The 26,180-nt window shown below is 34.9% G+C and overlaps 2 protein-coding genes and 1 long non-coding RNA gene across 3 annotated transcripts; 2 read left to right on the forward strand and 1 right to left on the reverse strand.

Annotated features, from left to right (window-relative positions):
• The first annotated feature begins 2,046 nt into the window (after positions 1-2,046).
• On the forward strand, positions 2,047-8,513 carry LOC11433061 (heat shock 70 kDa protein 15). The gene is made up of 10 exons (XM_003597730.4): positions 2,047-2,247; positions 3,258-4,458; positions 5,401-5,622; positions 5,702-5,797; positions 5,945-6,172; positions 6,846-7,040; positions 7,120-7,266; positions 7,487-7,636; positions 7,720-7,850; positions 7,966-8,513. Exons 2-10 carry the CDS (start codon positions 3,289-3,291, stop codon positions 8,201-8,203), a joined length of 2,577 nt encoding a protein of 858 aa, XP_003597778.1. The 5' UTR covers positions 2,047-2,247; positions 3,258-3,288; the 3' UTR covers positions 8,204-8,513.
• Positions 8,514-17,118: 8,605 nt separating this feature from the next.
• LOC120578101 (uncharacterized) lies at positions 17,119-17,479 on the reverse strand. Its single transcript, XR_005644032.1, has 2 exons — positions 17,422-17,479; positions 17,119-17,217 (listed from the first exon to the last, which is right to left on the reverse strand). It is a non-coding gene; the product is annotated as an uncharacterized lncRNA (long non-coding RNA).
• Positions 17,480-17,829: 350 nt separating this feature from the next.
• On the forward strand, positions 17,830-20,971 carry LOC11431556 (pentatricopeptide repeat-containing protein At3g16010). The gene is made up of 2 exons (XM_003597732.4): positions 17,830-18,142; positions 18,699-20,971. The coding sequence occupies exons 1-2, from the start codon at positions 18,067-18,069 to the stop codon at positions 20,540-20,542; spliced, it is 1,920 nt and encodes a 639-aa protein (XP_003597780.1). The 5' UTR covers positions 17,830-18,066; the 3' UTR covers positions 20,543-20,971.
• Positions 20,972-26,180: the final 5,209 nt, after the last annotated feature.

Raw genomic sequence — 26,180 nt, forward strand, 5'->3', positions numbered from 1 at the left:
ATAGGATCATGAAGACCAAAATAATGAATCTTCTAGTTTATTTTAGAAGGGGATCTTTTAAGCATATTATATTAGTTTGTTTGTAGTATTGTTATTATATGGCTGATGTATTTATGTTATCATGTGTATGCATTGACCTATATAAGCATTGTATTGTCCCTTTAGAAAGGAACGAAGAAAATTGAATGAAAATGTTATTTTATTTTATCTTAGTTAGGTTTATTTTCTTCTCTTTTAGCTTATAACTATAGTTTATTATAATTTTGTTAGTGATAAGTTTTAGTTTCTTATCAGTTTTTCCCACTTTTTAAGTGGACTAGGTATCACATGTTACACGTCACATTAGAAGAAATGTGAGAGGCAGTATTGGAGGCCAATTAGCAAGTTGAGTGTAATTACATTTCCTAGTTCTACATTGTCTTTTATCCCATGTTGATACCTCTTGCAGAGGATGAACCGCTGAGGATGGGAGATCGAGACGTTCTTATAGAACATGATAATGCAAACGACACTTTGGATGCCTTGTAAGTATGCAAGAGGGTTAGAAACATTACATTGGATGTGGTTTATAATGTTGAGGAATACGCAAAGCATCCTATATACGCTAATGTCTAGTAGATTGTCACGTAAACAATGTTTGCCATCCAACATTGATTGAAGCTTACGTGAAGGAGCTGCAGAGGACATGTAGAGTGAGCATGAAGGAGCTTTCATATTGTATTTTTATGGGGAAAATATTTCACATTGAACACATACTTTTTATCAAAATGATTTTGATGTTTTGTTGGTTAATTGAAATGATTTAATTTTGATGTTTATCGAACTATTATGTTATGTCATAAACTCAGTTGAACACAAAACATGTTTCGTCATGTCATCAAATTGTTATATCATATAGTTTTGTTTTTTGTCAACATGGCAATTACGCCATTCTCAGTTTTGTCAAAACACGTTTCGGCCCATCAAAAGTTATAGACCAATTAAATCAATTCATAAGTTTTGATTGAATCAGCACGTAACTTTTGGTGCTTATGTCCAAGCGTTGATGCCATTTTTTCTATTTGTATGAGAATCAAAATTACCGGATCGTAACTTCCCGGCATTGAAGGAAAGGACATTTTAAAATTTTTGAGGGGTCTGTTAGCAATTTAAAGGGACCTAAAGAGCAATTTCTTCTCATTTTCAAAAAGACTTAAAGCCCGTTTGTTATATCTTTTTAAAAAAAATAAAATCACTTTTAAGAATATTCCATCCGTTTGTTACGGATTTAAAAAAAATCTAAAATGAGAAGCTGTTAAAAGCAGCTTCTTAAAAAGTAGATTTTTTTAGAGAGAAAATAAGGGTTAAAAGATTGAACTAATTTTGTAACAAAAAATCTCTTTTATATCGTTGTATCCAAACAAACTAAATTATTTTAAAAAAAAAATTATCTCTAAAAATGCAAAATAATCTCTAAAAAATAATCTCTAAATTATTTTATGTCAAAATACTTTTATTTTAATCCGTAACAAATGGGTCCTAAGAGCCCGTTTATTATAGCTTTTTTAAGAAAAAATTACTTTTTTTAAGAGTTTTACATCCGTTTGTTACAGATTTAAAAAAAAAAATCAGAATCTAAAAACAGCTTCAAATGAAAAGTTGTTAAGAGCACCTTATCAAAAAATAGATTTTTTTTAGAGGAGAGAAAATATGATTTAAAAGATTGAACTAATTTTGTAACAAAAAATCCCTTTTATATAGTTGTATCCAAGCACACTAGATTATTTGTTTAAAAAAAATGATTTTTATCGCGGTAAACAAACGCAAAATAGATTCTGATTTTTTACAAAATCTCTAAATTATTTTATGTGAAAATCACTTTTATTTTAATCCGTAGCAAACGGGCCCAGCCCGACCCGTAACAATAGCTTTTCCTTTACTTTATCGAAAAAAGAGATTCATTGAGGAGTAGATGTTTCTAGAAGCAATTCGGATTCTCCAGACATCTCTGGGACCAGCGAACCATACCGAGAACTCGTTCAAACTGGTTATAAATCAATAAATTCCAAGGCCATATAAAAAGAAAGTGAAAAATAATCAATAAATAAAACAAACGACGAAATTCCATTCCAGTCCCCACTCAAACCACAACTCAAAAGTTGTTTCTCTTCTTAGCGTTTCATAAGCTCTCGCTGTTACAAATTTCTTCAGATTGTTCCAGAAACCCTTCAAAACCCTCTCTTCCTCTTCTGGATCGCGCTTCGTTAGGTATACACCCTACCTCTTCCTCCTTTTCATTACCGTTTCGTTTCCGTTCAATTTCATGCATTTAGTGATAGATCTATGCATCATCGGTGTTGTACTGTATTCAATTTGGAATTTCTTCATATTTTTGGTGTATTAGTGTTGTTTTTTGCATTGCATCGTGGATGCTTGATTTAGTTTGAATAATCAGTGTAGTTATGTTGATTTAGTGTTGAGATGTTTCTGGAAGTGAATTCTATGCTGTTGTTATTAAGTTTTTATGGTTCAATTTATTTTAATTACTGTGTAGCTGGTGTTTATGGCATTGTAAGTAGATGATTTTGATACTTGTTTGGATGTTATATCTATGGTAGCACCGACTCTTTTCTTTGAAGACGTGTTTGGTGTTCGATGTCGGTGTCTGATATATGTAACTACGTGTATGCTTGGTTTTAATTTTGAAGGGGTCAAAATTGATTTAGAGTTAGTAGAATTGACTCTATTTGGAAGATTGAAAGGAGAATTTTGATTTAGAGTTTGTAGAATTGACTCTATTTGGATCATTGAAAGGAGAATTAATTTTGCTTGTATATTTGATTCTACTTGAAACTAGAATTTGTAGCTTTTTGCTTCTACTCTTGATATTTTTTTTAGCACTGAATAATGTTAAATTCACTTCTGCATAAATACACTCTCAAACATAAAGCACTTCACTTTCAACTCACTTTTATTCAGAATCAACTTTACAAAATCAATTTATGTCATTTGATAATCAAACACCAACTGCATTGAAGAGTGTCATTATCTCAAATTACTATCAGTGTCAAAGTGCCATCGACCATGCTTCATTCGTTGTTATTGTCGTTTCTTTTGAATTTGTTGTTTGTTGATTATTATGGAATAATCTGATCTACGTAGCCGATCTCACTTAGTTGGATAAGGCTTGGTTGTTGTATTCTTTGCTTGCTTTACTATGAATTGGACTTTGTGATATACATGTGAAATTGTTGTGATGTTTGTTTCCTTTTTTCTAGATATTGATTTTGTCTTTGAGATCAACCAAAGATGAGTGTGGTCGGTTTTGATTTCGGTAATGAGAGCTGCATTGTTGCCGTTGCAAGGCAGAGAGGGATTGATGTCGTGCTTAACGATGAGTCCAAGCGTGAAACTCCAGCAATTGTGTGTTTTGGTGACAAACAACGGTTTATTGGGACTGCTGGAGCTGCTTCAACTATGATGAATCCGAAAAATTCAATCTCGCAAATTAAGAGATTGATTGGTAAAAAATTTGCTGATCCAGAACTGCAGAGGGATTTGAAGTCATTACCTTTTAATGTCACTGAAGGACCTGATGGATATCCATTGATTCATGCACGTTATCTGGGTGAATCTAGAGAATTCACAGCTACTCAAGTCTTTGGGATGATGTTGTCGAATCTTAAAGAAATAGCCCAGAAAAATCTAAATGCGGCTGTTGTTGATTGCTGCATTGGAATTCCAGTCTACTTTACCGATCTTCAGAGGAGATCTGTATTGGATGCAGCCACTATTGCAGGTTTGCACCCGCTTCACTTGATTCATGAGACAACAGCAACTGCCTTGGCTTATGGAATTTATAAGACTGATCTTCCGGAAAATGAATGGCTGAATGTTGCCTTCGTTGATGTTGGGCATGCTAGCATGCAAGTTTGCATTGCCGGATTTAAAAAGGGGCAGCTGCATGTACTGTCCCATTCGTACGATAGGTCCCTGGGTGGTAGGGATTTTGATGAGGCTCTGTTCCATCATTTTGCTGCCAAATTTAAGGAGGAATATAAGATTGATGTTTACCAGAATGCCAGGGCTTGTCTGAGGTTGAGGGCTGCTTGTGAGAAGCTGAAGAAGGTCCTTAGTGCAAATCCAGAGGCACCTCTGAACATCGAGTGCTTAATGGATGAGAAGGATGTGAGGGGATTTATCAAGCGTGATGATTTTGAGCAACTATCTCTTCCAATCTTGGAGCGTGTGAAGGGACCTTTGGAGAAGGCACTTGCAGAAGCAGGTCTTACGGTTGAGAACATCCACATGGTTGAGGTGGTTGGTTCCGGTTCCCGTGTACCAGCTATCAACAAAATTTTGACAGAGTTCTTCAAAAAGGAACCTAGGCGGACTATGAATGCTAGCGAGTGTGTTGCCAGGGGTGCTGCATTGCAGTGTGCAATTCTTAGTCCAACTTTTAAAGTACGAGAGTTCCAGGTAAATTTTCTATGCCGTACTCTCAACCGGTATGTTCTGTATTTTTGGCATATGTTTTGTATTTTTTTTTTGGGAGTTGTAAAGAAACCAAAAGTAGTAGATTTACATGAAATTCAACACTCCCTCCGTTTTAAAATGAGTGCCGTTTCTGCAAAAAAAAATTGTTTCAAAATGAATGTCACTTTCAGTTTCCAATGCAATAATAACTTTTTCTTTTCAATTGTGCCCTTCAATTACTTCTAAAGTATTATTTTTTCTTTAATGAAAAACAAACCAATAGTTGATTAGGATAATTCGGTAAAATAATATAGGCTTAAATGCATGTTTGATCCCTTATGTTTATTTTAGGTTTTAAAGAAATGTTTTCAAACTGATTTTCTAAATAAGTTAAATTCCACCATGCATATCGTCAACGCGAGTCTTTGAACCTTCTAGTGATAGAAGGGACTAACTTATTTCTAACGTGAGTAACAATTTGAACCAACATGAAACTTTTAAAACACTAGGGACCAACTTGAAACTTTTAAAACACATGTGACCAACTTGAAACCTAAAATAAACATAAGGGACCAAACATGCAATTAAGCCAATAACATATCTCTTTCTTTTGATTAATGCATTTCTTAATATGTGTGTAAAAACCTTAGACGACATTCATTTTGAAACAGAGGGAGTAATATTTTAACTTTAAAAAAGTCAAATTCATCTCTTTTCACCTTTTTCCAATGCAATATTTTTATTTGTATCTTCTAAACCAATGTCATAAGGACACTCTTTTAGCATTTCCCTTGTTATATTTACAAGTTGAACATTTTTTGCAGAGAATTGTCATGCATTCTATTATAAATTGTCCATTTTTTGCGGAGAGTTGTCCATGCATTCTAATTAGTATAATGTATTGCTTAATGTACTAACAACATTTGTTTACTTCATTATGAGAAGGTCAACGAAAGCTTCCCCTTTTCAGTTTCTCTTTCATGGAAATATTCTGGTTCAGATGCACCAGACAGTGAATCAGACAATAAGCAAAGTACCATTGTTTTCCCAAAGGGAAATCCCATACCTAGTTCCAAGGTATTGACATTCTTCAGGACAGGAACCTTTTCTGTTGATGTACAATGTCATGATCTCAGTGAAACGCCTACGAAAATCAGCACATATACTGTAAGTCAGTTTTCATGTTCTTGTATGTTTTATAATATTTTTCCCTATTGGCAGTCTTTTGACTCTTGCATTTGTGCAGATTGGCCCTTTCCAAACTAAAAACGGTGACAAGGGAAAGGTTAAAGCAAAAGTTCGTTTGAATCTTCATGGAATTGTGTCTGTTGAGTCGGCAACAGTAAGTATTTGTAGGCTTAGGGACTGTTTTTTTTCTTTCTTTTCCCTTCCTTCTTTTCTAATTACGCCCATGTGAAATCATTGTGGTAAACTCTATAGAGCGTATGTTATTGAATTGTTCTGTTTTTTTTTTTTGTTTTTTGTTAAGCTCTTTGAAGAGGAAGAAATTGAGGTTCCAGTTACCAAAGAATTTGCTGAAGAAAATGCTAAGATGGAGACTGATGAAGCTCCTGCTGATGCTGCTGCACCACCTCCTAGCTCCAATGACAACGATGTTAATATGCAAGATGCTAAGGCAACTGCTGATACCCCTGGGGCTGAAAATGGCTTGCCTGATGCAGGAGATAAGCCTGTGCAAATGGATACAGATACCAAGGTACATTCCAAGGAAAATATTTTTGTGTGCTCAAATAATTTGTTTTCATCCACTTCAATGTATGCTCAAATAGTTTGTTTTTGACTTGTGTTGTTGCTTTCTTGTATAATTCATTTGTTTTCTCATTTATATTGTGGAAGGAGAGAGCTTGTTTGGTTTCAAGTTTTCAGACGAACTTATATTTGTTTTTTTTTTCTTGTTAATTTTATAATAACGAGAAGTTTGCAAATGTTTGTGATTTATAAAGTTCTTGTTGGATATTGGCCCCGTTTGTTTTGGATTTTTTTTCTTAAAAAATTTATTTTTTCATTTTTAAGTGTTTGTTTACGATTTTTAGAAAAATTACTTTATCAAAAAAATCTATTTTGACCCTAAAATGAGAAGCTATTAGGATTAGCTTTTCTCAAAATCTATTTTTTTCAAAAACAAGGAGGTAACACATGTACATGTTAAAACTCATTTTTTTTTTAATCGATTTTTATGGGTAGTAGTAGGCAAACAAAAATAACTTTAGATTTTTTTTTTAAAATATCTAAAAATTAATCTCTAGATTCTTTTAGCACAAAATCTATGCTTTTCAAAGCTAAAACAAACGCACCCATTATGCATCAATAAGCTATTCTAGAATTGTCTATAGCGGGGTTTGTTATTTGACGGGCTGTGTTTGTAACAGGTTGAGGCTCCAAAGAAAAAAGTGAAGAAGACCAACATTCCTGTTGCAGAGGTAGTTTATGGTGCAATGGCAACTGTTGATGTTCAAAAGGCTGTAGAGAAGGAGTTTGAAATGGCTCTGCAAGATCGAGTGATGGAGGAAACAAAAGACAAGAAAAATGCAGTTGAGGCTTATGTCTATGACATGAGAAATAAGGTTAGGATTGTATTGTTTTTTCTTGTTTATTTCAAATGGAAGTATTTGATTATTAACTGATTTCTTGTTATCATTACAGCTTAATGACAAATATCAAGAGTTTGTCGTTGCTTCAGAGAGGGATGGATTTATTACTAAACTTCAGGAGGTGGAAGATTGGCTATACGAGGATGGTGAAGACGAAACCAAAGGTGTATACATTGCCAAGCTAGAAGAGCTCAAAAAGGTAAGGCATTTTGGATGGTCCTCATTCTTATCTGAACTGGTATAAACAAGTCTCGATGGTGGTTGTATGTTGTAGAGATTTCTTTGCTAGCCATCAACACTTTTCAAAATGTCTAGTGGCACCATGCGTACATACTTTCGTTTACTAGTTTTGTGTAACAAACAATACGGGAGCGGCAAAGTTTTTGCACTTTCAATAATTTTTTTTTTAATGACTGCAGCAAGGGGATCCAATTGAAGAGCGCTACAAAGAGTACTCCGATAGGGGTGAAGTAATTGATCAACTGGTCTATTGTATAAATAGTTACAGAGAAGATGCAATGTCTAATGATCCCAAATTTGATCACATCGACATCACCGAGAAACAGAAGGTAATCGGTTTCCAATTCTAACACTTCTAATTCATTTCTGGTTGACTTGTAATCTGAAAGAGTTTTCTGTTTAAATTATTTAGGTCTTAAATGAATGTGTAGAAGCTGAGAATTGGCTCAGAGAGAAGAAGCAGCAACAAGACTCGCTTCCAAAATTTGCCAACCCCGTCCTCTTGTCAGCTGATATAAGAAAAAAAGCTGAGGCTGTCGATCGGTATATGTTGTAGCTTTATAGATTGAGACTATTATGGTTCTGGCAAAATAGATACATATACTAGTTTATTATCCTTGTTTGTATCTAATAATTCTAATTATGTTATCTACATTAGGTCCTGTAAGCCGATTATGACGAAACCAAAACCGAAGCCGGCCAAGCCAGCTACTCCAGAAACACCAACAACTCCACCTCCTCAGGATGGTGAGCAGCAGCAACAACCAGAACAGCAACCTCGGGAGGATGCTAATGCTGGTAGTAATGACAATGCAGGGGACAATGGTAATCAAGTCCCACCAGTCTCTGGCGAACCAATGGAGACTGACAAATCAGAGAACACAGGCTCAGCCTAATTTTTTTTGTTTAGTTTGCTATGAAATTCCTGATATGTTAGAGCTCTCTGTTGGATTGTCACACAAGTTTATTTAATATTGTGGTATTTGGGGTCCTGGTTTTTTTCCTTCCAAATCTAGTGTTCTAGGTTTTGATTATTTGTGTACCATTACGTACTGGTGGAAGGAATGACAATGTCTTCCTCATTAAAATTAAATGCTCCAGTTTTGCTTTTGTGTGGCATTACAACTAACAGTTGTGTTTTAGGGCGATTTTGTTTCATTAAAGTATTTTGATGTGGATCAGATTATCAGTCTGGTTAGTGGACAATTGCTGGTGTTATACGGATCATATGATATTTTCTGGTTAGTGATATCATTTTGCCGCGAAAGAGTGATTAATGCGGTGGTGTATGAGAAATAACATCTTTTACTTTGTGTTATAGAAATTAGTTAAGTTTTCAGAATTGTTGAAAAGGACATGCGAAAAATGGCATTTTCGGAATGAAAGTTCTCTGAATTGTGTCATTTTCTCTTTCACTCAGTTTCTTAAGGATTAAACCATTAAACCACCAATTTTGTTCCTAAGATCAGATCATCCACAATGGTAGTATACTAATAGAAGTTTATTCGATAAAATGTTACCTCTATTTAATAGAGGTTTATTTGATCAAATGTTAATTCTATCAAATCATGTTTTTGACGCTGCTGCGAGTGGTATGTGGTCAGTTTTTTCTTTTTGTTTTGAAGAATGGTATGTGGTCAGTTAAACTCTATGTGGATGAAGACTCAACTGTTTTAAATATCCAATAATTTATTATTTGTTTTTAAAGGAAAGCTCGTCTTTCTTTTTGTAATACCTCAGTCTTCTCCAAAATCTCTTCCACATTCATTTCAATCTTCCCCATCTGTTCCCCTCTTTTGAAACAAGAAACAGTAACCTTAAATTACCTAAGCATTGTACATCGGTTCCAAATGTTCAAATTTAAAGGGTATTGTATTTGAATTTGGGATGTTAAGTTTTGTGCAACTTTGATGAATTTAGTTTAATTAATTATTATGTTATTTTTCAGTTGTAACTTGTAGGTTGTGAGGATAGGATGACAATCTTGAATCTTGTACTGATTATGGTGGAACATATGAGAATGTTACTTAGTTAACGGTGAATATGTATTTTGCTTAGTTTTTAGTTCATCGTGGTTTATTATATCAAATTGACAGCAATTATTTAAAATTGACGGATCAAAATGAGAGTAAGTGGTAATTGTAGGGATTAATAATTTTTGAATGTATTTACTGTGGTTATGAACGAAGAGATTTTGTGAAAGGTTCTGATTTGGTTTTATAGCTCATTAAGTTTTTGTGGTAATAACATAGTATAACAGCATTCTTTAAAAAAAAAAAAAAAAACATTTCAACATATATTGCAAATTCGATAGTAATGTTAAATATCAAATCGATAGTTAGTTGTTGATCACATGTACAAACTTACACCAACAACAATACTTAATTGGTCAGAAAAAAAGGATCGTAGAGTCAAGTGTATTTCGTAATGTTAATGAAGTTTGTACGATTTGTTTAGTTGTTTTTCCTGTTTTGGATTTAAAACCCTTTTAAAAAATAGGTTTGATTTTTGAATTAGCCGATTTTTAGGTCAGATAATGAGTTTATGTTTAGTTGATTTTTAAATAATTAACTTTTTTTTTCCTCATTAGTTAGTTAGATAATTGCTGTTGACACATTTGATTTGACCGAGATACACGAGTAATTAACCTAAATGCTCCTCGGCAGTTAACTGCCGAAATTTTAAAAAACCGGCTGTAGTTAACTGCCGAGGAAATCAGACCCTTCTCTTTTCTTCTTCTTCTTCCACTTCAATCCTTTTTTTTTTTGTTCTTTTCTTTCACAACCACAAACTTCTCCAAATTAATCTATAGCAGTCCTGCTTTGTTGTTTTGTACTCCTAAGAATCGAAACCTGGAAAATGTTTCAGAACCATGTGATGATTTATTTTAATTATCCTTAATGATGAATTGATGATGTTTATGATATTATATCTTCATATGAAGAAAAATTACAAAGTCGTGCGGATTGGAGTTTAAGAAGCTCATGCTGTGATGTAGATGAAGAAGTGAGGTTGGCAATGTCAATGATTGGAACATGAAAATCTGATACTTAAGGAATTCAATGCCAACTCTTGAACCGATTTACTACCAACTATCTCAACCTCTGCCGACACTTCATTTTTGTTATTGTTATTGTGATGAAATCACTAAACAAGTCAAAAGAAGAAGCAATACTAATCAAACGATTATGCTACCTTGGGAATTTCCACATACAAAAAAAGTGAAGTTTGTGGTTGTGAAAGAAAAGAAACAAAAAAAAAGGGATTGAAGTGGAAGAAGAAGAAGAAAAGAGAAGGGTTTGATTTCCTCGATAGTTAACTAACGAAGGACATCTTGGAGAATTGCTGTTTATACATATGATAGAGCTGAAAAACACATGTAAAAGACGAAAATGCCCCTGCGGCAGCTAACTACCGAAGTTTTGAAACCGGCTGCAGTTAACTACCGAAATTTCTTCGGCAGTTAACTGCCAACGGAAAAAGGAAAAAAAAAAAACCTCGGCACTCGGCACTTAAGTGCCGAGGAACTAACTCATCAATTTTTTTTTCGTGAATAATTTTCTGATTATACTTAAACTTGATATTGTTACTTTACGCTATTAAATACAGAGTCTATGTGATTAGCTGTGAATGTGAATAATACAAAGTGCACATAGAAAATTACACCCTTTGTCCTAATTAAAATATCAATTGTTTCAGCATTTTTATATCTGCCAAACCAGTTCCATACAACCCATACTATTTATTAGCTGAGCAATAAATTTGAAGGCAACGCAGTAACGAAGTAATTTTAACCTGTCATTTCTTGGCTAATCAATCATATTGTCCATAGTTCAATACAGTTATTTTAACATGCTGTTTGGTTTAAAAAAAATTGATGAATGAGTTCTTCGGCACTTAAGTGCCGAGGTTTTTTTTTTTTTTTTTTTCTTCGGCAGTTAACTGTCGAAGGAACTTCGATAGTTAACTGCAGCCGATTTCAAACTTCGGTAGTTAACTACCGCAGGGGCATTTTCGTCTTTTACATGTGTTTTTCAGCCCTATCATATGTGTAAACAGCAACTCTCAATTACTCGTGTGTCTCAGTCAAACCTAATGTGTCAACAACAATTTTCAGTTAGTTAATAGGACTGTTAACTTACTTTACACTAATACCAAAAAAAAAAAAAAACTTACTTTACACTAAAAACATAAGGAGTAAGTTAGAGAATTGAACAAAAGGGTGAAAACTGAAAACAGTGTTTGGTTAGTGAAACGCACGTTTGGAGGAGAAAAAATGGAGTATTGCTGTTCCCACATATAGTATGGCTGTGCCACACGAGTAAAATACCAAAATGCCCTTCGGCAGTTAACTGCCGAAGTTTTGAGTGAACCGGCGGCAGCAAACTATCGAGGATTTCCTCGGCAAACTGGACATAACCAGAACGCAGAAACTCAGATTTCTTCATTTGCTTCGTTGTTCAAAACTTCTTCCAAACCATAAAAATTCTCCAAATTCGATTTTTCAACAAAATCAAGTGCATCATCTCCATTTAATCACAAGTAAGTATCTTGACTCATTTTTAATCATAATGTTAGTTTGGGTAGTTTTTTTTTTAAAAAAAATGGTAGTTTTCATGTGGTTAGGGTTAATGTATGAATTGAATTTTTGATGAGTGCATGTAGTTTATAATTGAATGTAGTTGGTTTAATTGATGATTGAATGATGTTAGGGTATAATGTGGTTTTGATTGGTGGCAAAATAACACATTTTGAGTATGTTTGATACTTTGCACACAAAGTGTTTGATAAAATGTGTCAATGACAATTTTATTGATTATTTAGTTAGTTTAGGTATTGGATACGATCTTGATTGTAATTCGAAAACGTGTAGTTGAATTAAGTTGAATGCATATTGAAAAAGTGTATATTGAATTAGGTTGAATGTGTATATTGAATTATGTTTAGTGTAGGTTGAATGTGTATGATAATGCATTTGATTTTTTGCGTTTGAATGTTAATGATAATGTGTATGATAATGTTTAGGTTCAATCAATGTCTTTATTTTGGTAAAGTGGTTTAATGTGAAAGCGGTTATGTTTAGGTTATGTTTAGGTTGAATGTGAAAGTGTAGGTTTTGTTTAGGTTTACTGTTTGTTGATAAAGTGGTTGAATGATATTAATTTTTATTTTTTATTTTTTGTAGATATGGCCGATCAGGACCCCATTGATCCATCGAGGATGATTGGTGGTAGGCGTGCTATGACTCAGAGCCACCGCAGGGAGAGACAGAGTGCCCACATCCCAAAGAGGGGTAGAGGTCGGAGGGGAGATGGCTCAGGAAGCTCTCAGGCTACACAACCTGAGGAGTCACAGGTTGTTGACCCGTCACAGCCTGTTGACCAGACTGGGGTGGAGTACCTGAACTATCAGGATCAGATACATCATGATGTGACGGACGGTGGATATGACCAGGATCATATACCACATGAGCAGGATGCAGGAGACGAGGATGACATTGCAGCAGCTGCTGCACCGGAGGTGTTACCTACGGACCCTCCCTTTCCTGGTGGACCGGCTGACTTGTCCTTGCTCCACTCTTATGCCGGTCATGTGGCGTTGCCACTCTGGTATAATTCAAATAATGTAAGTGTATTTTTTTTAATTGTTTTTTCTTTATGTTAAAATATTTTCTTTAATTTAAATGTGTGTTTGTTTAATTATTATATCCACTTTTATATGTGTTTTTTTTAATTGGTTTTTCTTTATGTTAAAATATTTTCTTTAAATGTGTGTTTGTTTTTATTATTATATCCACCTCTATATTTGTTTTTTTTAATTCTTTTTCTTTATGTTTAATTATTTTCTTTAAATGTGTGTTTGTTTTAATTATTATATACACTGTTATATGTTTATTTTTTTTAATTCTATTTTTTATGTTTAATTGTTTTGTTTATATGTGTTTTTGTTTAAACCAAATTTATTTTTCTATTATTTCAGGTTCGTAAGACCCGCGTGCTTAAACCGATTAATCATGGGGCGAAGATTCTCACTCTCGGACGCCCTAACGGGAATGAGAATTGGTTTTGGGACGCGCTTCAGCAGAGCGGGCTACATGACTTGGTCTACTTGGGGTACTCCACCGTGCCTCATGCCCTGCTGCTTACTTTATGCGAGAGGTGGCATCCGGAGACCAACACCTTCCACATGCCGATGGGGGAGATGACTGTGACATTGGATGATGTCGCATGTCTCATGCATCTTCCTATTGAGGGGCGGATGTTGGCCCATGGGAAGAAGATGCCCAAGCATGAGGGAGCGGCACTGCTGATGACGTATCTTGGTGTGGCCCAGCATGAGGCTGAGAAGATCTGCAACCAGGAGTACGGTGGGTACATTAGCTACCCCAGGCTGATGGACTACTATACCTCGTACCTTGGTAGGGCCAACGTATTGGCGGGTACGGAGGATCCTGAGGAGGTTGAGGAGCTGGAGAGGGTCAGGACATACTGCGTCCGGTGTTACCTTCTGTACTTGGTCGGATGCTTGTTGTTTGGCGATAGAAGCAACAAGCGCATCGAGCTGATATATTTGACGACCATGGCGGACGGCTACGCAGGGATGCGTAATTATTCCTGGGGAGCTATGACCCTCGCCTACCTATACGGCGAGTTGGCGGATGCATGTAGGCCTGGACACAGAGCGCTTGGGGGAGCGTGACACTGCTCACTGTAAGAAAACTGAAATTTTATATTTATGTTAACTTTATTTTTTTGTGAACTTTTAATTTTTTGTTATATTTTTCCGTGCGTAATAATTTATAAATGTTATTTGTTTGGTTTGTGCAGGCATGGTTTTTGGCGCATTTTCCAGGGTTTTTCAGTGTTGATCTCAACACTGACTACCTGGAAAACTATCCGGTTGCAGCGAGGTGGAAGCTCCAGAAGGGTCATGGGGAGGGGATCACGTATCGGTCACTGCTCGATCGTATACAGTTAGATGATGTATGCTGGAGGCCGTACGAGGAGCACAGAGAGATCCAAGACTTCGAGGAGGTTTTCTGGTATTCTGGATGGATTATGTGCGGCGTCCGTAGGGTGTACCGTCACTTGCCCGAGAGGGTTTTGAGGCAGTACGGATACGTGCAGACCATCCCCAGACATCCGACTGATGTTAGGGACCTCCCCCCGCCTTCCATTGTGCAGATGTTCATCGACTTCCGCACTCACACGCTTAAGGCGGACGCTCGGGGTGAGCAGGCAGGAGAGGATACATGGCGGGAGGCGGATGGCTATGTCCTGTGGTACACTAGGGTGTCTCACCCTCAGATCTTGCCACCTATTCCAGGAGATCTTCCGAGGCCTGCAAATGAAGAACAGATCATTGCAGAGCAGTGGCAGCGGTATGAGGCGAGAAGCTCGCCTGACACCTATGACATGGTTAGTGGCGCTGTTGCCTACGCTGATGCGCAGTTAGGCCAGGAGGAGGTCATGAGCATGACCCCTCAGCAGTGGTATGAGGCCATGACCCATATGAGGGAGCAGATCGCGCCGATTTTGACCAGGAGGAGAGCCCAGAGGCCGAGGAGGAGACACCATCATCAGGATCAGGACCAGTAGTACTATTTTCCTTTTTTAGGACTTATTTTTTAGTTTTAGTCTTTTGATGACATTGAGTTATGTATATATGTATATTTGTATATTTGTATATTTCTACTTTGATGACATTATTTTTAATTTCATGGGTTTTTTTTACTTTGTTTAATGTGCAAAAATAGGTTGCTTTAATGTGCAAATATAGGTTGCTTTATGAACATAAAACATAAAAATAAGTTGAGAGTAGGAAAAATAGGGACGAGAGAGAACTTGAGAGAACTTGAGAGAATATAATATAAGTGTCCCGTTGATTTGCTCGCAATTCGTGAAAGAAGAATTGGCGAAGATTTGAGAGAACTTGAGAACTTTGTGAAGTATGTTCAGTTTTCCTCGGCAGTTAACTACCGAGGTTTTCTACGACAGTTTTCTTCGGCAGTTAACTACCGAAATTTTCTCAAATCCGGCTGCAGTTAACTGCCGAGGAAAACCTCGGTAGTTAACTGCCGAGGAACTTCTGCACTACAAAATCTGGCAGAATCTCCTCTCATCCATTATTGATCTTATCTTCCAAAATTTCTTCAAATGTCTCTCAAATTCTCTCTAACAAACACAACCAAATCCAACAAACTTTATTCAACAAAATCACAAGTAAGTAATTATAATGCTATTAACTTACATTTTAGTTGTTATAAATGTTATTATTTTTTAGTTTTTGAGTACATTTATTATTTTTTAGTAGATTTACATGTTATAATTAAATTTTAGGGTATATGTTAGTTGATTAATGTTGTTAAAATATTTGCATGATGTTTATGTTATATGATATAAATTTTTTTATTTTAGTAAGAGTATATGATTTATAATTTTAGGGTTATTTTTATGAATTTTAGAGTGTATGTATAATGTGTTTTTGATTGATTGTTTTTAGTTTCTTATTGTGTAGATTTAAAACAATGGCGGGGTGGATCGACGTTCAAGCGCAATTCAACGGCGGAGAACCTCAGAGGTTGAAGGTTCGGTGCCTTGGTGTAACGTTAAGAGGTCTCAAGGATACACTGACTGAATTCAACCATGGAGTCAACCCCAGAGACACAAGGATGGTGGAACACATTTGGTATAAACGTCCAACACTCGACGAGGGGAGAGTATCATTCAGTTGGGTGGAATTAACGAACGACGAAAACGTGACGACCATGTTTTGGGAGCACAGCATGTTCCAGTGGATCGATATGCGGGTGAAGTTGCTTAGATCAACTGAAGATATCATCAAAAGTTTGATTCCGCCACAAGATCGTCATTAGTTAGGGTAAGGTGCATTCCAACTACAACAATTGTATTCCTTTGAATGAGGTAATTCAAACTTGTCAAACAACAGGACTCAAGCATTTCGCAAGCACCTCATGTTTCTCCTTTGAAAATATTAAATTTTTGTTATGCTGGTTTAGATGAAGGTATTAAGTGTCAAGGATTGAACCTCAATTCGGTGGCACTTGAATACCATCATCTAAAGCAAGCCTCACAAAAATTTATTATTTTCAAAGGGAAAACATGAGGTGTTTGGCGAAATGCTTGAGTCCTGTTGTTTTGCAGGTTTGAATTTATCCCATTCAAAGGTAACACAATTGTTGTGGTTGGAATGCACATTCCAACTGCAACAATTGTCTTACCCTGGATGGGGCAATTCAAACTTGTTAATCGGCAGGACTCCAGTATTCGATGAGCATCTTGCACAATGGTATTCAAGTGTCAAGGAATGCACCTCATTCTTTTGACACTTGAATACCATCGTTCAAGATGCTTATCGAATACTGGAGTCCTGCTGCTTAGCAAGTTTGAATTTGCCCCATTCAGTGGTAAGATGATTGTTGCAGCTGGAAGGTAAATTTCGGAATGTAATGTAAAATGCAATGTAATGTGATAACATATATTTTGTTTTGAATGGAACAATAATTATCTTATTTTGTTTTCAAATTTATTTATTCCAAATGCAATTTTATTCTAAATACCATAATGTCAAACAAAATGTGCGCGACACAAAAATAAAACATAAAAAAATCCAAAACAATTAGGCATTAAAAGCCATTACATTCATTCTTCCTCGTCACACAAATCAATCGGCTTGTCCGCTACAGTCCCTGCGGTACCTTGTTTTGGTTGAGGACCGAAATAGCATGTCCTCCCGCTCCTCCTCAACCTCGAGTGATTGTACACCGGCACCTTCGAACCCTTCTTTTTTTCGGAACCATCGCAAACAATTCCATGCCATGTCATAGGTGACTTTTCTTTTTTCGTCTCATCATCGTGAACGTTACCCTGATTCTGATTCTGAGACATATCTACATTTAAAAAAATATGGCGATCAATTCAACCTACACTAACCTAAACTATCCTAACAATTCTAACCATTCTAACCTAAACTATCCTAATATATCATAAAATCAACAAATCATTATAATCGAACCTATATAATCGAAATTTAACAAAAAATAACATACAATTCGACCACAAAGCAACTATTGCATAGGATTCAAAAAACTTACTTGTTTTTGTGATTAAAATTGGCTTCTAATGGCTTCAAATGACTCAAAATCGCACCTTCAAAAATTAAAAACGCAACAATGGAGTTTTGGAAACTCCTATGAAGTTCTGATCTTATAACATTCTCTTCGGCAGTTAACTACCGAGGTTTTCCTCGGCACTTAACTGCCGCCGGTGTCCTAAAAACTTCGACAATTAACTGCCGCCGGTTCCTAAAAACCTCGGTAGCAAACTGCCGAGGGACATTTTGGTATTTTACTCATGTGGCACAGCCAAACTATATGTGGGAACAGCAATACTCGAAAAAGTGCACTCAAAGACACTAAATAACATGTAACTTTTTTTTTAACTAAATAAAAACTTGGTAATTGAACATCTTTATGATCTAAAGTTCCATTTACACCCCTAAATGAAACTAAGCCTGCCTGGTTTGGGTAAAAAACGCTATATAGTTTTGTTCAACTGTCAATTGTGAAAACTGCAAACGAAAAATTTTAGAATGTTTTTTGAGATGTAACAACAATGTCAATGGTTTTTGACTCATACACAAACTACGAAATACCAATCCAATTCAAATCCACTCTTTATTTTTACTTTCACTTTCTCGGAAGCAATTTCATAGCTTAAATCCTTCTTGGTTATCAACAATGCTCCCTGGATTCGTTACTGCCAGGAGATTTATTTCTACTTCGACTCCTTTCACTCAGAGATTAAAACAAACAGGTAATGCGCGTTTTCACTAAGTTTACCAAAATGTCTTTTCTTCTTTATTATTAATTGATTTGAGCTTATCTACTAGACCGTTTGAGAGAATTTGTTAAATCAGCTTATAATATGTTCATTATCTATTTTCAGCTTATTTTCATAAGCTCTTCAAGATAGCTTATGAAAACAACTTATAATTTATACGAAAATTGGGCCGTTGTCCTGTTTAGAGATAATCAATTATAGTACAAGTGATTGGCAAATTGAAGCTTATGTATAAACTACTTCTATAACAAAATTTAATATAAAGTTAAATTGTTATAGTGTAAGCTATAATTTGTTTTTGTAAGCTACCGTGAAGAGCTTATGGAAACAAGTTGAAAAAAGCTTATGGACATGTCATAAGTTGTTTCAGTAATCTCTCTCAAACAGTTTTACAAGTGTTTATGTCAGTAGATAAACTTAAATAAGTCGATCCAAATAGGTTCTTCGTTAATGAAGGGACGGCTTGATTTATTTGATTCGTATATTGAACTTCATTTGGTATCTAATTGTGTGTGTTTTAAACTAGCAGAAAATGAGATTGTTAAAATGTTTCGGTTGCCTGATTCCCAAGAAGAAAACCACTACGTTCCAATGGAAGGAAGGAGAGTATTGAGGAAGGATCCAAATGCTAGAAAATTGGATGAAAGGTTCATTAGGATTTTGAAAATATTTAAATGGGGGCCTGATGCAGAAAAGGCTTTGGAAGTGTTGAAGCTTAAGCTTGATATTCGCTTAGTTCGCGAAGTTTTGAAGATAGATGTTGAGGTCCATGTGAAGATTCAGTTTTTTAAGTGGGCTGGGAAGAAAAGGAATTTTGAACATGATTCGACAACTTATATGGCTTTGATACGATGCTTAGATGAAAATAGGTTGGTTGGTGAACTGTGGAGGACAATACAAGACATGGTTAAGAGTCCATGTGCAATTGGTCCTTCTGAATTGTCTGAAATTGTGAAAATCTTGGGCAGGGTTAAGATGGTTAACAAGGCATTATCCATTTTTTATCAGGTTAAGGGTCGCAAGTGCAGACCTACAGCAGGCACTTACAACTCTGTCATCTTGATGTTGATGCAAGAGGGGCATCATGAAAAAGTTCATGAGCTGTATAATGAAATGTGTAGTGAGGGACATTGTTTCCCTGATACAGTTACATATAGTGCACTTATATCAGCGTTTGGAAAACTAAATCGCGATGATTCTGCCGTAAGATTATTTGATGAGATGAAGGAGAATGGATTACAGCCAACAGCAAAAATTTATACAACGTTAATGGGTATATACTTTAAGTTGGGTAAGGTCGAGGAAGCGTTGAACCTAGTCCACGAGATGAGAATGCGGCGGTGCGTCCCAACGGTCTATACTTATACAGAATTGATAAGGGGATTGGGGAAATCCGGGAGGGTTGAAGACGCATACGGAGTATACAAGAATATGCTGAAAGATGGTTGCAAACCAGATGTTGTCCTCATGAATAATTTAATTAACATTTTGGGTAGATCAGATCGCTTAAAAGAGGCTGTTGAGCTTTTTGAGGAAATGAGATTGCTTAATTGCACACCTAATGTTGTGACATACAACACCATTATCAAATCTCTATTTGAGGATAAAGCCCCACCTTCTGAGGCTTCTTCATGGTTAGAGAGAATGAAAAAAGATGGAGTAGTTCCCAGCTCATTTACATATTCAATTCTCATCGATGGTTTCTGCAAAACAAATCGAGTTGAAAAGGCTTTGCTGCTTCTTGAGGAGATGGATGAAAAAGGCTTTCCCCCTTGTCCTGCTGCCTACTGCAGCCTGATCAATAGCCTTGGTAAAGCAAAACGTTATGAGGCTGCAAATGAGCTGTTCCAAGAATTGAAAGAGAACTGTGGAAGTTCGAGTGTGCGTGTATATGCTGTCATGATTAAACATTTTGGAAAATGTGGACGATTCAATGAAGCTATGGGTCTTTTCAATGAGATGAAAAAACTTGGATGCATCCCCGATGTTTATGCTTATAATGCGCTCATAACTGGGATGGTAAGGGCAGACATGATGGACGAAGCTTTTTCTTTGTTTCGAACTATGGAAGAAAATGGTTGCAACCCAGATATAAACTCACATAACATCATACTAAATGGCTTGGCTAGGACCGGTGGCCCGAAGCGTGCTATGGAAATGTTCGCGAAAATGAAGAGTTCTACTATCAAGCCGGATGCGGTTTCTTACAACACAGTTCTTGGCTGCCTTAGTCGTGCAGGACTATTTGAAGAGGCTACTAAGCTTATGAAGGAAATGAATTCAAAGGGATTCGAGTATGATCTAATCACCTACTCTTCAATACTCGAGGCAGTTGGTAAGGTTGATGAAGATCGTAATATGGCAGAGTCGTGAAAACCACCTTGTATTACCTTTTTTAGTAACCGTGCAATGCGTATAAATCAATGGAAAATGCTTATTGTTACTAGAGAAATCTGACAAGAAACTTAAGAATCCTATGTGACTTCATGTAACACTTACAAATAACAACCACTCACTTAAGTCACAGAACTTTGGTGCAAATGTTCGAAGTGAACAAGTGATATACACCATTTATTCGGACTTGTACGTCATATTTAGGAAGGGTTCTAAAAGTTCTATTGTACTTATACTATTATGGTATAAGCCTTCACTCAAATGTTTGCATGAACTTATGAAATATTTTATGTTAGCTTATTGTCACAAGTCTATATTTTTCAGTTGTTACGGTTCAATTTATTTTAATTACTGTTGTATATGATAGCTGGTGTATATGGCATTACAAATAGATGATGTTGCTACTTATTTTGTTGTTATTTCTGTCACAGGCTTGCAGCGCCAACACTTCTGATCGAAGACGTGTCTTGTGTTCGATGAGTGTTGGTGTCCGACACATTGATTATGTGTATGATTTGGTTTCAATTTTGGAGGGTTCAAAGTTGATTCTAGAAGTTGTAGAATTGATTTTATCATGTTTGGATGATTTAAAAGATAATTGATTTTCTTTGCAGAATTGATTCTAATGAAAGCTAGAGTTTGTAGCTTTTGGCTTCTACACTTGATTTTTTGGCCCTAAATTTATTGTCAAATCAACTTTTGCATAAATACATTCAAACATAACTTTTTTTCATAAATACATAACTTTTGCTTCAACTTTTGTTTCATTGTAGTGTTTTGGTGCCGATCAGTTTATCAGGCCAGTGAATGGAGATTATTGCTGGTGTTCTATTGATTTCTTGTTGTTTCCTCATATTCTGTAGGGAGTGATGCTTAAGAGATGGGTTGTTGTTGTTAACTGGTTATGCATGGAAAATAACATCCTTTACATTATGTTCTAGAAATGAAATAAGTTTTTGTAGAGTTGAAGCAAAGGACATTTTCACCTTTACTTTTCTGGAATAAAGAGTTGTCTACAAATTGTCATTTTCACCTTTACTTTTCTTTTGCTCAGTTTTTTAACCAATAAACCACCAATTTTGTTCATAACCGTGTAGGATGCTCTCAAACAAAATGCTAAGATTATAAATATTTCATAATCGTCTTTGATTCTTAAATGTTACATCTATCAACTCTTGCTTTCTGACGCCGTTGCAAGTGGTATGTAGCCTGTTAAATGTCATGTGGATGTCATTGAGTCGGATACCGAGTTTTTTTTAAATGTCGTAAGTATCCAATAATTATATTTTTTTCAAGGAAAGCTCATCTCTCTTTTCTATAATATCTCAATCTTCTTCTCCAATCTCCTCCGCCACTCATTTCAATGTTCTTCACCGTTTGCTCCCCTCTTTTGAAACAACTAGAAACCTAAATAACCTAAACAGTGTGTACATTTGATGACAAAGAATATGTTCAAATTTATAGGGTATTGTAGTCGAATTTAAAATGTTAAGATTTTGTGCATCTTTGATGAGTATAGTTTTGTTAATTTATTTGTTATTTTTAGATGTAAGTTGTGAGGATAGGAAGACAATCTTGTATTGATTATGTTGGAACAGATGAAAATGTAATCTAGTTAACAGAGAGTGTATATTTTTTCTAATTTTCTGGTTCATCATGGTTTATCATGTCAGAGATCAAATTGATAGTAATTGATTAAATTTAGAGATCAAAATGAGAATAAGTGGTTAATTGTAGGGATTAATAATTTTTGAATGTATTAATTGTGGTTATGAACGAAGAGATTTTGTGAAAGGTTCTGATTTTATAGTCCATCATGTTTGTGTTAATAACATACATCAACATATACAACTCATAACAAAAAGATATACTATGCAATTATTAGCGTTGTTCTTCGTTCGTTATTGATTTTGCCTGTGTCATTTGTTGCTTGTTTTAAAGTGAGTGATATGATCCTGGTTTTGCCTCTGTCATTTTATGGAGTCAATTACAAGCAGAGGACAAACCCATGGTTTTATGGTTTACGTTATAACTGGTATGGAGCAATCTGACATCATGATGGACGATAATCTTCGTCCCATGAGGTTAATCGTTGTTTATATACTTAGTTCATAATGGTATGAACTTTGCATTAACCCAACAAAGAGATAAAGAGGATGAAGCAGCCTAATCGCTACTAAAATTCTGAATCAACAAATATATTTACTTTCCATCTGAAATTAACAAATCCAGCAAACTCCATCCAATTTACTTTTATCATAAGTTTAGCTAATTGACGAGTCGAAAACAACAATTTATGTCGAGACGATAATCTTACTACTATCTTTCTTGAACAATTTGATGTACTTGTTAAATTTGTCATCAATATGCAATGACATGAAAAATGAACAACTTTTTTTAGAGGAAAAGGTGAACAACTTAAATCATACTAAGAAACTATTCATTACAACATTTAATGTTGTTTTGAATCAATTCACAATTTGCTTGAATCAATTAAAGCGAAACATTTTAGAAACCTACCAAACTTTGATGACTTAATGTTTTATTAGATATAATTATTCACATTTCATTTTCACTTATTCTCTTTAATTAAACATCACTTTTGAAATCATACGTTTCAAACACAAACAATATCACGCATGCATGAATCATCAATATATCTTGCAAAAAATTCATCTTTCTTATTATTCATGTATTAAATATGAGTTTTAAAGTCATTCATTTTAACCACAAACAACATCATCAACTACATTCATAAACCGCATATACATCTTGCAAATATTACATATATTTTTCAAGTATTATTTACCACTTTGAAATTAGATAAAGTATATCATCGTTATTAATTTTTTATTTGGTTTCTCATTTGTGTTTATCTATTCTTTTATATTTTCTTCTTTTTATTTCTCTTTATGTACAAATGTGTAGAATAAAAGACACTTTTGCAATATCACGAGTACAAAAAATTGTTACCCTTCTAACTAACATATGCTATTATGAATATTTAGAGCACTCTATATATTTACTAGCGTTCAGACGAGAACTCTCGTGCCCATCTGTGCGCACTTTTTCTTTAGTTAACTTGTAAATTATTATGAAATTTTGGTTTTGAATAAAATTATTGGTATAAATATTTATGAATTTTAAATTATAACAAATCATATTTATCTTTTTCAATGACATCAACTTTGCCTATATACCAATCATAATATAATTTTCCATCTTTTTCAATAACACCGACCATAAAACTTCACCATAGGCACGTTTGGTTAACAATTATAATGAAAAATCTAATAAAAAAATCTTCTTTATTCACTTTATATATAGTTATAGATTATAGATACATATTATGTATGTATAATGTAATACTAAATAAAATTGGTTCACCTTATAATATGAAGTTAAAGATCAAAGAGAACACGTGTAAAATAACATTCTTAGAAGCGACATCTTTGATTCTGTCAGTTCAAGAGCTTAAAGAAAAAAGACGCGCAAAAAAATGCACAAAATAGGTTGATGTCTACTTTGAAATTTAGTATTAAAACAGAATTTTGGGGTATAAAAAGAAATTGTCAAATTTGTATCGTTGTAGTATATATTTTGACAAATCTCGTGAAGCAAAGACAAAAACCCATTAACTAACCCCTAGGTATATTGATAAGTGCTCAAAATGATCTAATTCATGTGTTAGTTTAGGCATGTTTGATGAGTTGTTTTACAAATTATTGATGGAAAAGCTTCAATTTTGCGCCTTAATACCATTTATGCTTTGCATGCCTTACTTTACCCTTTTGTGCAGGAAAATACAAGCAAGGAGCAATAATTGACAAGTTCACAAGAAAGTCGCCATTAGCGAAAATGTCGCTATTAGCGAAAAGCTCACAGGGAGTTTCGCCATCAGCGAAGCTGGGGGAGAAGTCAGAAGCAGGATTTCAAGAAAGTTGCCATTAGCGAAAATGTAACTATTGGCGAAAAGCTCACAGGGAGTTCCGCTATCAACGTAGTTGGAGGCGAAACTCAGGAGGATCACGTGGAGCAACTCCATTGGTGCAGAGGCATATTTCACACATTTCACTAATAGCGAAATATTTAGCTATTAGCGAAATTTCGCAGAAGTGGCCCATATAAATAGTTTTCTCTTCTCTTTCCAACCATTCCATTACTATTTTATTTACATTTTTCTGGTTTTTAGAGAGAGACTGTGGCTTTTCTAGAGATAGAAACACAAGGCAAGGTAGTTAGGAGTAGATTCAAGCCAAGATTTGTTGAGACATCATGGATCTTGTCATGGAATCTTTTCTTCATCCTTTGCAAAGCTATCATAGACATATGTAGCTACATCTACTCTTGTGGTTTTGAGGTATTCAAACAAGCTATTATGTAATCTTTTGATCATTTAATATATGGTGCTAGCTATTTATTCAATATTGTTGTTATTCTTGCATTTAATGTTTTATTGAGATTCAAAATGATATGGACACATACTTTTGAATCTAGAAAATAGAATAACAATCTATCTTAAGTTATCACTGTAGACATGGATGTTAATATTTGATAATCACTTTTAATCTAGGACGTAATGCTTTTGGGTAATTTAATCGGTTGGGAAATCGTCGATAAAACTATCTAATCGACTTTGTGATCGTTTAAATGTTTGGGAAATCGATCCCTTAGAAATAACGATATCATTTGGACACTAATGATATTGTCGAGTGATTGTGATAATATCGTTTAAAAAGCTAGAATATGTTAATTGATCGAGAGATTGCAGATGTTACGCTTGATTGATGTCTCTGACCGCAAGCGAAATAGCCCTATCTCTTCTCGTTTTACTTTATGTCGATTAGGAAAATAGTTTTGCGCAAACAAACAATTTATACCCAAACACTTAATGTGACAAATATTGTGAAAATGCTTATGAAATACGCAACTCCATGTGGAACGATCCTATTATACTTACGTGTAAATAGTTTTATGACATGTAAAAATCATACATCATATATATATATATATATATATACAGGATGTATATTGTGAGAATGACAATCTTATATGAGAATGATCATCAACCATTAGATCAAAAATAAATGGCTGAGATTAAAAAAACTCACATATGTAACTTTCTACACTCAATCAACATGAAACCTTTCACTTTATCGTCTTCTCCAGATCCACCGTTCTGCAAAATTGTATGTCTAGTTTTAATTCATCAATTAACCACACCATGTTCTAATTGGTTTTAATTAATTAATTTGTCGGTAAATCACCATGTTCCAATCTTAAGAATTCTAAAACCCTCCTTTCTAAAAAATAAGAAACAAAAAAAGAATTCTCAAACCATAATAATTCTTAACCGCAACTCATGTTTTGGATCCTAGTAGCGATGACGATGAGATGATGGATAAGCAAAAGGCAAACAATTTTACTATCTCTTAGATTCGATTTTATTTTATTGTTTTCATGGAACAACCGAAGTCGGAAACATCGGCGATGGCAGAGACGGTGGTTGATGTTGTCTTGCCGCCGCAAACAATCATGTATTGTAGAAGAAGCTTAAATAGTTAAATCAATTCAATCCAACACAAACAGTCAGATTCCTGAAACCATTGTTTTGCCT

The sequence above is a fragment of the Medicago truncatula genome, chromosome 2 (genome assembly GCF_003473485.1).
Source record: "Medicago truncatula cultivar Jemalong A17 chromosome 2, MtrunA17r5.0-ANR, whole genome shotgun sequence".
NCBI lineage: Eukaryota > Viridiplantae > Streptophyta > Magnoliopsida > Fabales > Fabaceae > Medicago > Medicago truncatula.

Bases quoted from the DNA above. Each gene is read 5' to 3' on its own strand.
- LOC11433061 (XM_003597730.4), top strand. From the start codon at position 3,289: ATGAGTGTGGTCGGTTTTGATTTCGGTAATGAGAGCTGCATTGTTGCC. The intron at 5,798-5,944 runs GTAAGTATTTGT...TTTTTTGTTAAG, and splicing joins TGTCTGTTGAGTCGGCAACA to CTCTTTGAAGAGGAAGAAAT. The intron at 7,041-7,119 runs GTTAGGATTGTA...TTATCATTACAG, and splicing joins TCTATGACATGAGAAATAAG to CTTAATGACAAATATCAAGA.
- LOC11431556 (XM_003597732.4), top strand. From the start codon at position 18,067: ATGCTCCCTGGATTCGTTACTGCCAGGAGATTTATTTCTACTTCGACT. The intron at 18,143-18,698 runs GTAATGCGCGTT...TTAAACTAGCAG, and splicing joins TCAGAGATTAAAACAAACAG to AAAATGAGATTGTTAAAATG.